This window comes from Crocodylus porosus, unplaced genomic scaffold, assembly GCF_001723895.1.
Source record: "Crocodylus porosus isolate Cpor-Errol unplaced genomic scaffold, CroPor_comp1, whole genome shotgun sequence".
Taxonomy (NCBI): Eukaryota; Metazoa; Chordata; order Crocodylia; family Crocodylidae; genus Crocodylus; species Crocodylus porosus.
This window is the reverse complement of record NW_017728886.1, coordinates 98,602,118-98,617,427: the sequence shown is the minus strand read 5'-3', so window position 1 is coordinate 98,617,427 and position 15,310 is coordinate 98,602,118. Positions and strand designations below refer to the sequence as shown.

General features: G+C 43.1%; 1 protein-coding gene across 13 annotated transcripts in view; it reads left to right on the top strand.

Annotated features, from left to right (window-relative positions):
• Positions 1-15,310, top strand: part of TNS3 (tensin 3) — a 342,744-nt gene that overhangs the window by 165,819 nt on the left and 161,615 nt on the right. For 12 of the 13 annotated variants that reach the window (XM_019539604.1, XM_019539596.1, XM_019539585.1 and 9 more), the window contains 4 exons: positions 2,255-2,305; positions 5,388-5,510; positions 10,161-10,225; positions 13,041-13,124. In XM_019539604.1, the coding sequence (XP_019395149.1) occupies positions 2,255-2,305; positions 5,388-5,510; positions 10,161-10,225; positions 13,041-13,124 (323 nt within the window). Of the gene's footprint in view, positions 1-2,254; positions 2,306-4,571; positions 4,623-5,387; positions 5,511-10,160; positions 10,226-13,040; positions 13,125-15,310 lie in introns of those variants that run through there. The other variant, XM_019539613.1, reaches the window with a different exon arrangement.

Here is a 15,310-nt window from a genome sequence, read left to right as displayed (position 1 = left end):
CTAGATGATCTGCTCAGGTCCCTTCCGACCCCTGAAACTATGAAAAGGAGTGAGAAATTCTTACTGGATGATGATGATTTCCATATTGAAAACTATTAAAATATTTTGCTATCCATTCTACAGCATTTTTAAACCAGCCTGTAGAATTCTCTTTAAGGAATATAAAATGCTAAGTTCTCTAGGAAGGTTTAATGAATGTGTCATTCCTCATTAAATTATATAGCTATTTCTATAGCATAATCTTAATCAAATTATACTGGTTCCATCCTTATCAGATTGCATATAATGTTTCTAATAGGATTGCCTTACATGCCTTGTCTGTAAGGCACTTGTTGGTGAGAGATGTGTAAAGATGATGCCCCACAGCTGATATAGCAAATTTATAGCTCTCCTAGTAGAAAAAAGAGTCTGCTAGTCAGAGGAGCTGGTATAACTTGGAGTGGCAGACATACTCCTGCTGCCAGCATGTTCTCTGGCTACCGCTGAGGTCTGTGTTGACCATTTTGCTTCCAGTTAAAACAGCAGCAGCATAAACCCCCTGATGTAAACCAGTGGTTCTCAACTGGGGTGCCAATGGCATTGAGCACTTGCCAGTGTGCTGCAATATTAGTGCTGCTACCACTGCCATTGCAGGGTGCAACTGCCCCTCATACCTCAGTTTTGAGGAGGCACATCAGAGCTAAATCTGGAAGAGCTACTGCAGAAGCGGTATGCCTGCCTGTATAATGTATTGCAAGCAGGCACAACTGTCTGCTGCCGCTGCTTCTCAGTTCAGCTCTGACATATCTCCTGAAAACATAGGTACATGGAGTAGTTCCATCTGCCCCCTCTGCCTTTAGGAGATACAGTGCAGGGTCAGATAGGGAAGGGCTGTAGCAAAAACATGAGCTCCTGCCACAGCCACTTCCTGATCTGTCCCTGCAGGAGGTGCGTGGCACAGTTCCACCTGGCCATAGCAGCAGTGGCAGTGAATATAATATAATTATAATGATTGAATCTGTTATTAAAATATTGATTAATAAAATAATTATAATGTTTATATTATACCATGCATAATGTATTTAAATTTGCTTTTTAAATGGGGTGCTGCTAAATTTTGAAAAGTTTTGGAGGGATGGTTTGAATCCAAGAAGGTTGAAAATGACTGAGATAGACATAGCAATATGTAGGTAAAATAAAATAGGTGGGTCTTGCCTGCAGGTGGTAGCAACTCACAGCTTTTTGCTTGTGCAAGTTAAAGTAAATGTATGTGCTTGTGGTTAAATAATTAAGTCATTCAATGATCTGTCTACTGTACAAATCAACGTGTTGGATTAAAGAGTTTTTTTTGTTTTTTTTACAGTTTAAGGATAGTTTTAAGAGGCATTAAATGATTTCAGAGAAAGTGCTCATGGTCTTGATACTTAAGTAGCAGAGTGCAATTAATGTTCATAGTAAAGCCTCTTGTACTGGCAGGGTGGTATAAGAAGGATAACATTTAAATATAAATCAGGCTTAATGACATTAATTTTATTTCTTCAACATAGATATTTCCATAATTTAATGTTACTAAGTGCCGCTTAAAAGTGAAATGCATGAAATATGCTTGTATATATTTCCCATGTATTTCCTTGAGTGCTTGGGATCCAGCAGATTTAACTGTATGATTGAATCACAGAAACAGTAAAATCTTGCAGGTTAGACACAGGAGCTGGGAAATCTTGGGTCTAGACTTGCTTTTGTCATATACTTCCTGTTTAGAGTCACACAGACCACGTTTTCAAACTTGAAAACCTAAAGTCAGGTATGTAAATCTGTCAGAAACTTGGCACATTCACGGATCTGATTATGCTGGGCAGCTGCTTTGCATAATATGGATATCTCTGATCACATCTGAGGGAAGGTAAATGGAATACAGTACCACTGTGGTACATGTACAGATTGTGTTTTTAATCTCACTCTTTGGTCTCAGTAAGAGCAAATGGTGTTTTATTTTAATTTTTTTCATTTATTTAAGATGTATAGGTATTAGTATCTGTAGTTTCCTCTTGTACTTTAGTGAACTTGCTCTGATTAAAGGTCTTGAATGTTGCAAGTGCTAAGCTTATCTAACTTCAAATGCTAATTTAATTATCTAAAGCAAATAGCAAATCTGAAGGCCCACCACTATAATTTAATTTCATTACATTTTTGACACAGTGATTTACTGCATACATTATGAAATATCAGTGTTTAATTCTTCTTTTTCTTCTTCTCCTCTCGTCTTTCCAAACAGGTGTTAAACCTTTCTGAAAAAAGATATGACCTTGCCAAACTCAACCCAAAGGTACTAGTTTTCTTTCATAACCTACCTCACTTGCTAGACTTAAATATAGTATGAGTAGGTTCCTGTGAGCCCTAAAGCTATATGCGCTTTGATGTACATTGTATGATAACAACTTTTGGAAAAGTTCAGGAAACCACAACAGCCACCCTTTTCATTCATTTTGCAGTGTTGTAGCTTTATGCACGAGAGCTATGTTTTACAAAAGTGTTTCATTATTTACTGTGGCTTTACATGTAGGACCTGATTTGAACACCTTGGAAGTTGATGAAAACATCACCGTTGACTTAAGTCAGTTGTGTGCCCCATCTCCTTTCCACGTGTCCACACAGTATCTATGATCATATAATATGTCTTAACTGAAGCTGACAAACTCAGTTCAACATAAGTTCATGTTTCATAGATTTTTCTTCATTTGTTCCCAAGTATAGCTCTGCACACTGGAAAAGCTATAACAAGAACAGAAAATGTGAATATCTTTGCTCTCCCACATAGCTTTTGTTCCCTGATTTTTATCTTCGTTTGTTGCCACATTTTCTTAGGAGTGAGAGGGGGATCTGGAAGGTTGAATATCCATCTGGGACTAGCTCACTGAGATCTTTAAAAGTGGTTTCCTGGGGCCTAGAACACATGCAGTAAAGGCATTATGGGGGCCTAACAATGATTGGACTGTTGGGGCAATATAACTGAGACATTAGAAGTTTTGTCTAGTACCCTGTAAGCAGCTGAAATGCATATGCTATAAGACTTAAGGTTACCATTTTTGGAATTTGAACAATACGTTGCTTGCAGATGTGAAAAAAAGATGCTTTACTTTAAACTTGGCACGCTCCCATGCCAAGCCCAGCGCCCAGAAGAGGCATTTCATTAGTTGGACCTGCCTCGCACTACGTCTTTATAGATTGGGCACGTTAGCAGGGCTTTTTGGTGTTTTTATCTAATAGCTGATTGAATCCAGCCTGTAGCCCCTTTGGATTCAGCCCCAGAATCATGGCTTCAGCAGTAAGGTCCTCTGCCCGCACCATACAGTAGCCAGGCACTGGGGGCTATAGTGGAGGGGGAGATCCTTAAGCATCACCTCACAGCTGAGAACCTGGGGCTTCAGCAAATGGGGAGCTCTCCCTATGCTGTGTCACAATTTGGCAGAATGGCCTCTGGTGAACAGGAACCAGGAAGAAGCTGCAGAGGTGGCTGGGTTTGAGTGCCAACCCTGTTCATATCTGAGCTGGGTCATTCTAGCCCAGGGGTGGGCAATTATTTGGGCCTGGGTGCCACAGAGAGTTTTGGTGAGTTATGGTGGACCAGATCAGCACCCCCACCCCACCCCCACTGCAACAACACACCAAAACTCCCTGTGTGGGATGGGGTCAAGGGCGGTCAGGGAGCAGTACGTTTGGGCAAGGCCAGGGTTGTGAGGCAGTGACAGGGTGGGGCCCAGGGCAGAGCTTCAGTCTGCTCCTTGCGTGCCCCTCCCCTGTGGGTGGCTGCTACCTGGGTACTAGGTCGCAGGAGCTGCCTAGGGGTGAGGGGGCAGGGGATTTGTGCAGCAGAGTTTGCCCAGGCAGTGCGATCTGTGGCTGCTCCCATTGCGTTCCACATGGGGCTGACCTTGCCTGATGTAGCCCACACCACACTGCAGCCCATAGCACACCCTAGCTCACACTTACCAGCCTGGCACTTGTTGGCCAAGTAGGTGGAAGGCAGCTAAGGAGCTGAATGCTGGGAAGGAGCCAGCCAGCTGAAGCTCTTCCCCACCTGGAGCTTAACAGGAACAGGAGGAGGCAGTGCTGCTGATGGGGAGGGGAACTTAGCAACACCTGGGCAGGTGCAATTGTACTAGCAGCAGCCCTGCTCAAAGCTGTGCACGTTGGCCTGGATCAGGGCCAGTGGGTGTGGGCTGGGGAGTGGCGCGGGCTGCCCCAGGTGGTCACCATGCAGAGCACTGTGGGGATATGCATAGGCTGGATCCAGTCAATTAGTGGGCATCCCCCCCGCAGGCTGGATCTAGTCAGCTGGCAGGCCATATTTTGCCCAACCCTTTTCTAGTCCCTGGTTGGAAACATCGCTGATCCCTGATCTAGGTCAATCAAAATTTTATGTTCCAATTTTGACTTTTTAAAATGATTTTACTGTTTTTTAAATGAAGCATCATTTTGCACAATAAGAAAAAAATAATCCTCAAAACTATGTAGTTCAAAATGTCAGAATGAGATGATTCCTAACTTTTTTCTTTTTTTTTCCATGGGAAATTCATCAGAACTGGCCCTTTCTTGTGATACATTTCCACTTCAAATAAGTCAGCCTTTTTTAACAGAAAACTTTAAGAAAATGTCTGACTAGCTACAGCAAGGGTTGGTAACGCAGCCTGTGGACCAAATCCAGTCCATGGAGCTAGAGGGCTTTGCCTGTGCTTGTGCCCATGCTGGGGCCAGATGATAAGGCAGTGCACTGAACATCTGGAAGCTGCACCTGTGCTGCTGCTGCTTCCCTCAGCTCCCTGCACCTGGGCTGTGGTGCAGGTGGTGTTTCTAGCTGGTTAGGGAGCTGTATCACAGGTGGGAGATGGGGTGGATAGGCAGCCGCAGTGAGGACGCAGCTTCCACGTGCTCAGCCCTGGCACAATTTCCCAGTGGATGAAAGCTGCACCTTTGCTACAGCTGGGGAATAGGGGGCTAGGGGAAACAGCTGCCTGGCCTCCAGATTGAACACAAAGCCCCCTACCACTGACACCACCAAAGTCAACCTAGCCCACATTGAACTGGGTTGTTGAAAGTTGCCAGCCCCTGAGCGAGAGAATGAATAAGATTTCTTCATACTTGCCAGGAAAGTTAAAGTGAATTAGTACTGATAGAAAAAAATACTTCTGTTCTAAGAGATGCATGCAGATGTTTTATTGATGTAACAAAAAGGTATTTTTAAAAAATGATTTTGTGCTATGATTCTGTTCTGCACAGATTCTTCTGTTTTGGGGGAAGAGGGTACATTGTACAATCATGGCATATGCCAGGGTAGTATTATGTCAGATTGTGAGAGTGTTGAGATGGATTTGTAACTAGAAAGTAAAATTGCTTTTTTTTGATTCCAGATAATGGATGTGGGGTGGCCTGATTTGCATGCCCCTCCTCTGGATAAGTTGTGCACCATTTGCAAGGCCATGGAGTCATGGTTGAACAGTGACCCTCAGCATGTGGTAGTGATTCATTGCAGGGTGAGTAAACAGCCCCTATGATTTTTTATATTGAATACCGTATTATTACCAAAAAAATATATATTTAAAAAGCAGGAGTTTTAGCATTTAGCAGTCATCACATGAAAATTCTCTCAGGTGTTCTGGCTTAGCATCTGACCCAATAAACTCAAAGTTAGGCTCCATGTGCAATGAGAGATGTTTTTCCAAATTGAGTGCTATTTCTTTATTGATTATGTTTAATGCAGTGGTGCTCAACTTTTGTGGCATGCAGGCTGGATCATAAGTGATGCGTAGGGCAGACATGGGGAGTGGGGGGGCGCAGCACATGCCCCCCTGAGATTGGCCGCCACCAAAGCTGCTGCTGGCTTCTGTGGACGGTCGCCACCCACACCCACCCCCCTCACTGCCAACACGGCCAGTCTCCACTCACCGCCACTGACACTGCCTCCAGCGGCTGCAGGTGGTCCCCACTTGCTGCCAAATGGTGGCCCCCTAATCTCAGGAGGGACCAGTTGTTCATGGGCTGGATGAATGGGGTGCAGCCAGTCCATGGACTGGATCTGGTGTGCAAGGCCAGGTACGCAGGCCAGATCTGATACATAGACTGATCCTGTGTGCTAGGTCTGGGACCACTTGCTGGATCTGGGGCCAGCTGCTGAGTCAAACCAAGAACTAGCTCTGTGCACTGGCCCAGTCCAGCATGTGGGTCCATGGGGCTCCCCACAGATCCAGAAACCTAGTAGCAGGGAAGTGGTGGCCACATTGTCATGGCCACCCCAGCTCCCAGAGCTGCCAAATTTCCGGATTTCTGAGGAGCCCCACAGGTAAGATGACTCAGCTCTTTGGGCCATAGTTTGAACACCACTGATTTAGTGCGTTGAGATTTTCCATCTCTGTAACAAACTTCTGAAGAGACTTTCTCGTTTTGTGATAGATTTACTGACCCCAGTGGGCTGTAAGGGCTCTCAGCACTTCTTAGAATCACTGACAGTTGGTCACATCAAGTCTTGGAGATCAGTAGATCTTGGATGTTTAAATCTATCATTAGTTGTCTAAATTGGGTATTTAGATGCATCTTAATTTCCATTCTGGGATTTAATCATGGAGTTTATATGCACTTGTTTGGCTATTAGGCCCATCCTGGCTGAATATCCCATATAACATGCCATCTGTTTGAACTATAAAATTGTCACAAACCCATCCACAGGGTCCCCCCCAGAGCCCCAAGCATCTCCCTGCTGTCCCACTGCTTGTCCCAAGGAATAGACCAAAGTGTGTCTAGGTATAACTCCTTATCCCGCTAAACCTTGGCTCCACTGCTCTTGTACTGGACCTCATAGATGCAGCGGGGGCATCTCTGTCAGCCTTTTCCATTGTAGAAAAAATGTTACAGTGAGTAAGTCTGGAATATCACAGATCACTCTGTGCCACAGGCAAACGAGTCAGAAGACAAAACAGCAAAAGGATTTTATAATGTAGGAGAAAAGATTTGTACATGAAAAACTGACCATAAGTTTGAAGGCAGAACAAAAGATAGGTAAAATTTCATACCTTCTCAGCTGGCTACCACTTAGCACCCCTGTGGGAGTTCTGCCTGTGTTTTTAGAAATCAGCCTCCCTGCTTAATCTACCAGCCCTGGCTGCTGCAACCATGGATGCTTCTCCAGCCTGCAAAATTCCAAAAGACCCTGGCCACTTTACAAGCAGCCCTTATAATACCTCCAAGCCAGCACCCACCCTCGTCAGCATTGTCCCAGTTCCTCATCATACGTCTCCTGAAACTTCTCTCCCTGGGACAATTGGCATTCCTCTGGCTGATGGGCCATTTCTCTCAGATGATTTCACTATTGAGGAGCTGACTTTTCCACTGCAGGCAGACAGTGCCCAACTCAAAAAGGTCTCCTGCCTGTGCCTAGGAGTGGTAGTTCTTATCCTAGTGGCACTATGGCAAGGGATAATTAGTGATTCTGCCTACGCTCTTTTCCCGAATATGTGTCTCTCCAATCCCTTGACTAAACCATATACAAAATCATAAAGATATAAACAGACAGCATAATGTAACAGTAATAAACATGAAATAAATGGACACAGTGTCTTCCCAATGAGACCACACAAGTCATATTGGTGAAATATAAACACCAGAGAATTTGTGTGATGCCCCCAAACCCTGCCGTTCATAGTGACTGGGTTCGTGACAAATACTATGTTGTACTGCTGTTGCAGTGTGTGGGAAATGAGGGCAGTCAATACCTCCTGGGCTCAGGCAGGTTGAAACTGACTGCATAATTGCAGTGCCCTAAGGTGCTGTTATTCTTATGCAATGTTTTCACTTCTCAATATTTGTTCGCTTCAGAGAGAAATAAAGACCAATCTAAATAAAAACAAAATAATTAATTATGAGATCATAACTGAGTTGGCAGATATGTTGGTGACACTTGAGGCAAATACATGTAGTATTGCATGGGCTTTGATGTCTGTGGCAAAAATCCCAATAACATGGCCTCTGGGTCTACAGTTGGTAGCATATGAGCAGACATTACCTGTGTGGAAATCTTGATTTGTTGTTGGTTGAGCCTTAAAAATGGCTTAAAAAAGGAAGTCAGAATAAGGAGACTCGGGAAGCAAATATATTAATTTTGATGGACCCATTTTGACCAAGGTAATAACTGCACTTCAGATAAAAAGCAAAAGATGGCAATGAATATTAAATATAATCACCACTGAATAATTGTTGACGAACTTATTTAATGGCTTAAAAGCTTCCCACTGCTATCCTTCTTAGACATTGCTGAAATCTGTTGTCTGAGTAGTCAGGAAGCATGTTAAAACTAGTAAGAATTAGTGGTTGATCATTTGTACTGTAAATGTCATGTTAAGATTTTGAAACATCCTAAAAATACTCCATAAATAATGAGGGGTAGTTATTATAAATCACAGGTGCTAAAAAAATGCTAAAAACTGTCAGAACCCATGGACACTCTTACACATGCTCCAACATGTTTTGATTAATCAGAACACTCCAGTGTGCTGCAGTGTCTTGCATATTCAGTGTCCCCATGTTTCAAAATGGTAGTGGGGGTGCTTTAACTCATAGTTTCTCAACCTGTGGTATGCATACCCCTGGGGGTACATGACACAGGCAGAGCATATGTGGGTACCCCAACATTCTCTCTCTCACCCTCTTTTCCTTTCAAAACTATAGCAAAAAATTTGGTGCACCGCATATTGCACAGCACTTTAAATTCCCCAGTAATAATTCAGCCCTCCTAGCTTTGGCCTACATCACCTCTATCCCAGGTACATACTTCAGTTGTGCACCCCTGGTGTAAAAGGTGGCAACCCTATCCACACCAGATCAGACATCTGTCATATCATGGCCCTATATAAACAGCCCTTCTTCCAACATATGGCTCGCATTAGTCTGTAAATATAAAATCCCCTGAAAAATTGAGCATTGGGGTACTTATTAAAATTTTCAGAAGTTAAGGGGATACTTGCTACTTGAAAGGTTGAGAAACACTGCTCTGACTAAAGCTCATTGAACAAGCTTTAGTTTAAGTTCCCCCCCCCCCCATTTTGAAATATAGAACGCTGAACACATGAGACACTGTGGGCATGTTAATTAGTGGCTCCCAAAAAGACCTCTTCCCACCCTGGAGTACATGTATGGGTACCCCAAGTGCTTTCTGGAATATGTACTTTGGAGCACATCATGCCAGAAACTGCAAATTTGTCTAGGCTTGTCTTGGATGAGCCAAAAAAGTAGCTAAAAAATGTTACTGCCACAGTTCGTGGTTATCTTTGTTTTAATTTAGAGCTTGGTTGGCTTTGATATAAAATTGTACCATGTACATAACAAATATATTCTATTGTAAGGAGTAATAAAAAAAGAAACGGAAATGAAACTGATTCATGGGTTTTGATTAAAGGAACTTTTTTGGTTTAACTTTTTTAAAGTTTAATCGGATTTTCAGGGCGAGTGGGGTGAAGTGGGCAGCAGTAGTGCTGAGAAGTTGGGCTACAGGGTGGGCTACAGCCACCCCAAAATTTGCTGTAGCCCTTCTCCCAGTGCTGCCGCTGCCTGCCCTGCCCCAGCCCAACCCAACCCCCTGCACCAGGAAGAGGCCAGCACAAACCTGGGGGGCACATGGCCTTCATGGCTCCCCCGGGGGTGCACACAGTGGTGGGGACCCATCCCCCTTCCCCACCCTCCCCATGGCTACATCCCCCACCCCTCCCTGGCTGGACAGCACCTGCCTCTGCTCCTGCCCCAGCCTCACTCACTCCCTCACCGCGGGGGCCTTGATTTTCCCCCCCGCCCCATCTTACTGGCTGGATGCTGCTCTCCAACTGGCTGTGTGCATGCTGTAACTGCACGCATGCATGCAGCATTTATAGATGAATTTATTGGCTATGCCGGCCAAAAAAAGCCAATTGCGTAAATTTTCCTTTTATCAGTGCCAACATGAAATGGACCGATATATCGGTGCACCTCTATTATACGTACATCTTTTTCCATATAATGTAGTGGAATCCCTGAAGTACTGTACCATTGTGTGTGCTATATGTATAGATAGATATAAAGTGGATGCCTTTATTTCTGTAGAGTACCAAATACACTTTTGGTGCCATATGATCATAAAACAATATTCTGTTTTCCCAATACAGGGTGGAAAAGGAAGGATAGGCGTAGTGATATCATCATATATGCATTTCACCAATGTTTCTGCAAGGTAAGAAATCACTGAAAAGTTCCTGTTAGTAGTACTGTTGTACGCTTGCCCATTTGACATTCCCATGCCAGTTTTAGTCAGATGGTGCTGAAATGTCTTGAAAATTATTTAAGCCAGTGTCACATTACGAAGGTGAGCTTTTGCTGTGTAGAAAATCATCCAGGATGATAATTCTTAAACACTGAGAAAATGTGTAAAATACCTTTTATTCATATATTTTAAGAAATCTTGTCACTTTTATTTTTGGAGTCCGTATGTGTGTCTTTAAATTTGTAAAAATAGCACCACAGAGTCCATGGCTAGGACTCTGTGGTGCTATGTCAGGAATGACATAGGTTTGATGAAGATTAGAATCTGGCCCCAGATTGTGGATTACTTATGAAATGAATGAAATCTTGAATCCATTCAACTTAATATCAAATATCCACTTAATTGTGATAAATCTGGTAATAGATAAATAATAAAACATGGACTGGAAAATGCAGTTGCATCCTTTATACACAATAATATACTTTAGAAACTGAAGTAATACTTTCACCTTTAGAATAACAACTCATCTCTTAGGACAAGGGTTGGCATCATTTTACTTTAATCCTGGAGCACAAACAGTATGTCACAAGGACATTGCAGTGCTCTGTTGCTCTGTGTTGCAACATTGGTTCAAATTAGGGGTGGACCAATAAAGATTTTTTGAGCCGATACCGATAGCCAGTTATTGACTAGCCATATCGGTCAATAGCAGTCCGATTGCCGATATGCAGCCCAGCAGCTTGAAGAGCAGCATCTGGCTGGTAAGCCTGTTGAGGGGGAAGGGGCGTGGGGGAGGGAAGACGGAGGCCCCAATGATGATGGAGGAAGTGGGGCTGGGGTAGGCACTGGGGGTAGGGCAGGATATGGGACAGAGGCAGTGGCTTGTCCAGAAGGCGTGCCGCTGCACCTACCCCCAAGGGAGGCATGGGGGGGGCATATGCCCCCCCCAGATCTGTGTGCAGGGCAAGGATATGCTGCCTACTTGCGCTTGGGGCTGGGGCTGCACCGGCCTCTTCCCAGCAGCTGCACTCGGGCTGGTGGGGGCAGGCAGCAGTTCTGGTAGAGGAGTTGCGAGGGGGACTAGAGCCACCACAGAATTCACTGTAGACCCCCCCCCTCACAGCGCTGCCCACCCTGCCGTGCCCAGCCTGAGCGCAGCCACTGGGAAGATCCCAGTGCAGCCCTGGCCCCAAGCACACAGCAGGCAGCCCACCCTCACCCCATGCACGGATCCAGGAGGCACGTGCCCCCTAATATTTCCCCCGAGGGTGTGCACAGCAGCAGGAGCTGCGTCCCCCAGATGAGCTGTCGGCTCCATCCCATGCCCTGCCCTGGTTGGGTATTGCCTGCCCCGTTCCACCCCTCCCTCACTGTTGGGGCCTCCTCCCCCCACAAACTTACTGGCTGGACACTGCTCTCCAAGCTGCTGGGCTGCGTTCCTGGTTGCGTGCATTCTGCAGCTGCACACATGCACGTGGCATTTATCGGCGACATTATCAGCCACATCAGCCAAAAAAAAGCTGATTCCTGATCATGGCTGATGATCCTTTTATTGGTGCTGGTACTACATGCACTGAAGTATTGGTGCACCTCTACTTCAGATGATTATGGCATGCGATGATGATACAGTGTAGTAATGTCCTGGCACAACAATATGATGGCATGATGCAGTGGTAGAATACCTAGAATGAGAGATGATGATGCCTTCTACCCGTGCTAAATTCATGATTTCTTCTAGCTTGGCTGTGGGATGTGAGAGATACTGGAAACTGTCACGTAAACTCCTAGCTCCCATTTAAACTTTTCATATATTTGCTGTGAAGGGGTGGCAGGGGGAAACAGTCTCTAGCAAGTTCTGAATTTGTGGAAGATTGTCAGTGCTGTAGGCATGGCAGCATATTCAGGCTGTGAGAGAAATCCTTGGCACTAGTGCAAAATTTTAAAAACAGACTGTGTATGTTGCAGAACAACTTAGAAAACTTCTGTCTCAGTTATGGTGAATTTGAAATGCCGCAAGATAAGAATGACAGAGATTGATAATATTCTGAATAACTGTATGTGGAGGAGAACACATCACCTGCCAAGTAGACATATTAAAAATGAGCAAGTATGAGATTCAGCAACAGATAGCATAGAAGGGGCAGATTTCTTCAGTACACCACTAAATGATTGTAGCCTTATCGTGTCATCAACTTTTGAGAAAAACTCCGTACTGAAAGTGGCAGGGAGGTTTTTTTTAAGTGAAGGAAAAATCTGTATAGTTCTTAATGAAGAATATTTTTTCATTTAGTTTTTACAATATGCTATAAAAGTGATACACACATTAATATTACATTTACATAAACATAAATGATTATATATATTATTTACTATCTCCTGTCCTAAAGTACCTACAGTTATACACAAAGGACCAGATTTTATTGCATCTGTTAGGCATGTAAGCGGACTTCTCTGTGTGTATCACACAGAGAAAACTGCATGTGATATCGTCATGTGATATCGTTAGCACTTTGGAGCTAGTTGTAAATTTTTCATCATGGACTATATGGCAAAAGTTGGGGATTTGAACACAGGAAATAGGTGGCTTAGAAAGGAAACTGTCTGAAAAAATGGAATTTATAAAATGGCAGATGAAAAAATGTGTTTGCCTGACCTTGTGAACAGTTAAATGTTCCAGGTACTTAAGGTATGTTTCTTGTTTTTTTATGCTTCAGTCTGTAATTTGTTGAATTTCTATGATAGGTCCCAATGGAATAACACATTATGTATGTCTCTCTCCTGACAGTGCTGATCAGGCTTTAGACAGATTTGCGATGAAGAAATTCTTCGATGATAAAGTTTCAGTGTTAATGCAGCCATCCCAGAAAAGGTATTGCAGTTGGTTTTAATCTATTTTACAAGTTAAGTAAATGCCATAGTTCTCTGCCTCATGGAGGGAAAGACATTTTCCCTTAGCTTTCAGGAGTCATTTTGCGCCCCCCCCCCCCACACACATCTCTTACACCCCCTGGCTCTTATAGTCTGTCTTGTATCAGTGTCTCTTGACTGAGAAGATCTTCCTCTGTATCCACCTGTGTACAGATAGATAATATTGTGGTATGGAACAAAGGCTTTATCATATGTGTTTGTACTTTCTTAGTCCTTAGCACCAACATAGACCTAATTCATTTTCAGACTCTCTGTAGAAGTTTGTAAAACAGTTTTACCGTAGTGTGTTCATGTTTTATATAGATTTTATGGTAGGATTTTTATCCTGTGCCACACTATCTACACATTTTTAGAAGATCTGAAAATAACATGGCCATCATTGATTCATGGCAATAAAAACTAAATATCACAGCACAGGATCTTGTATTCCATTTGTCTCACTGTCTATCACCTGCTTTTATCTGCCTTCAGAAATTAGGTTAAGCCATTACTTAGAGCAGATGGTTTGGAAAGTAAATGGGACTTGTGTTCTCTGGGTAGGAAGTCTACCAAATTTAGAAATAAAGTAGCAGACAATTCGCTACCAAAAAGAAGAGAGCAGTTTATAGCTGTCTACTAGACCACTGGTGTATGACAGTATAACAAAATCTCCTTTTGAAAGTCTTAAAATTGTATTTAACAATTTTAGCACTTGTTTAAGGAAGATCTCGCTTATACCTATAAAGAACAAAATCATGTACTAATAATGAGGCAGAGACAATTAGCTCTTTGCTGTCTCTTATTGGGAACAGCTGGACCTATTCTGTGACCTACACAGTTATTGCTGATGTTAGAAATAGCATTGTCCCATAAGACTTTAAAAAAATGCTAATAAATATTTAGCCTGGTGAGCCTGTTATTCATTCAGCTCTGTATCTGCAAATATATCTTGTATTATTAAAATGTGGTACACTGGTAAACAGCACATACAGAGTGCAAAGGCCTGCATTTTGGGAGCAGAAAAAATGGAACAACTGTGTGCTTCCCTCTTCTCCCCCCGCCCCCCCCATGCCTTCTGTAGTATAAACAGGGTGGTTTTTAACAACCTCCCCCACCTGCAAACATGTTTCCATGAGCACTAAGAATTCTTAAAGCAGTGTCTGCTGACTCTGTCTCACGGCAGCTATTACAATCGTGTTGACAGGAAGCTTTCAAAGCTCCTCACTTGTATGCTCTGTAGATGAGCCCTGAAGTCAAAATAAAATAAGTATAAAATGCAATATTCTATCTGACATGCTTCTTTGAGATGCTTGTTTTAGCTCCTCCAAGACCTCTGAAAGGCACTAATATACCTCCTGACTGATGAGATTAGCATCCTTTTGTGTTACAACTGATATATAGTATCGTGTAGGACTGAGTTTGCCCCACAGAAGCATAGCCCAGGAACTGAAGAAATACAGTAACTTGTGTCTCAAAATCCACTGCCCATCAAGTCTAGCCTCCTACCTCTGGCTCACTGCAGCAGGGTTCGAACTGCCTCCCAATGTTTTTGGCCGATTTGCCCATGTTGAGCAACTGATGCCATGATGCATGTGAATAAATTAAATAATATTTTCTGATTTTTATCTTGCATAACTACTAATGATATTACTGGATTTTAAGTTGTCCACAACCTTTGTAATATACAGTTGATTATGGATACATATTATTTAGGTAAATCTTCAAATATTAAAATATGGAGATGCACTCCTGTGTCCTGTGTACAATATGGTTCCAAAACCTTAGAGTTCCTGTCTTCTAACCTACTTACTTCTACAATACTTACTTAGGCAGAATTTTCAGTTATTTTGCCTGAATAAGAACTGTAGATTTGGGTGCTTTATATACAAAAGTTAAATTAATGTTATTTTAAGTTGAATCAAGTATTTGCCTAAAACAGCTGAATAATCACCTGAAAACACCGATGAAATGTGCTGGGTGGAGGAACAGGATTCAAACTAGACAGGGGCCTAAGCTTTTCATAGTTTCATAGTTTCTAGGGTCGGAAGGGACCTGAGCAGATCATCTAGTCCGACCCCCTGCCATGGCAGGAAACAATACCGGGGTCAAACGACCCCAGCAAGATGTTCATCTAACCTCCTCTTAAAC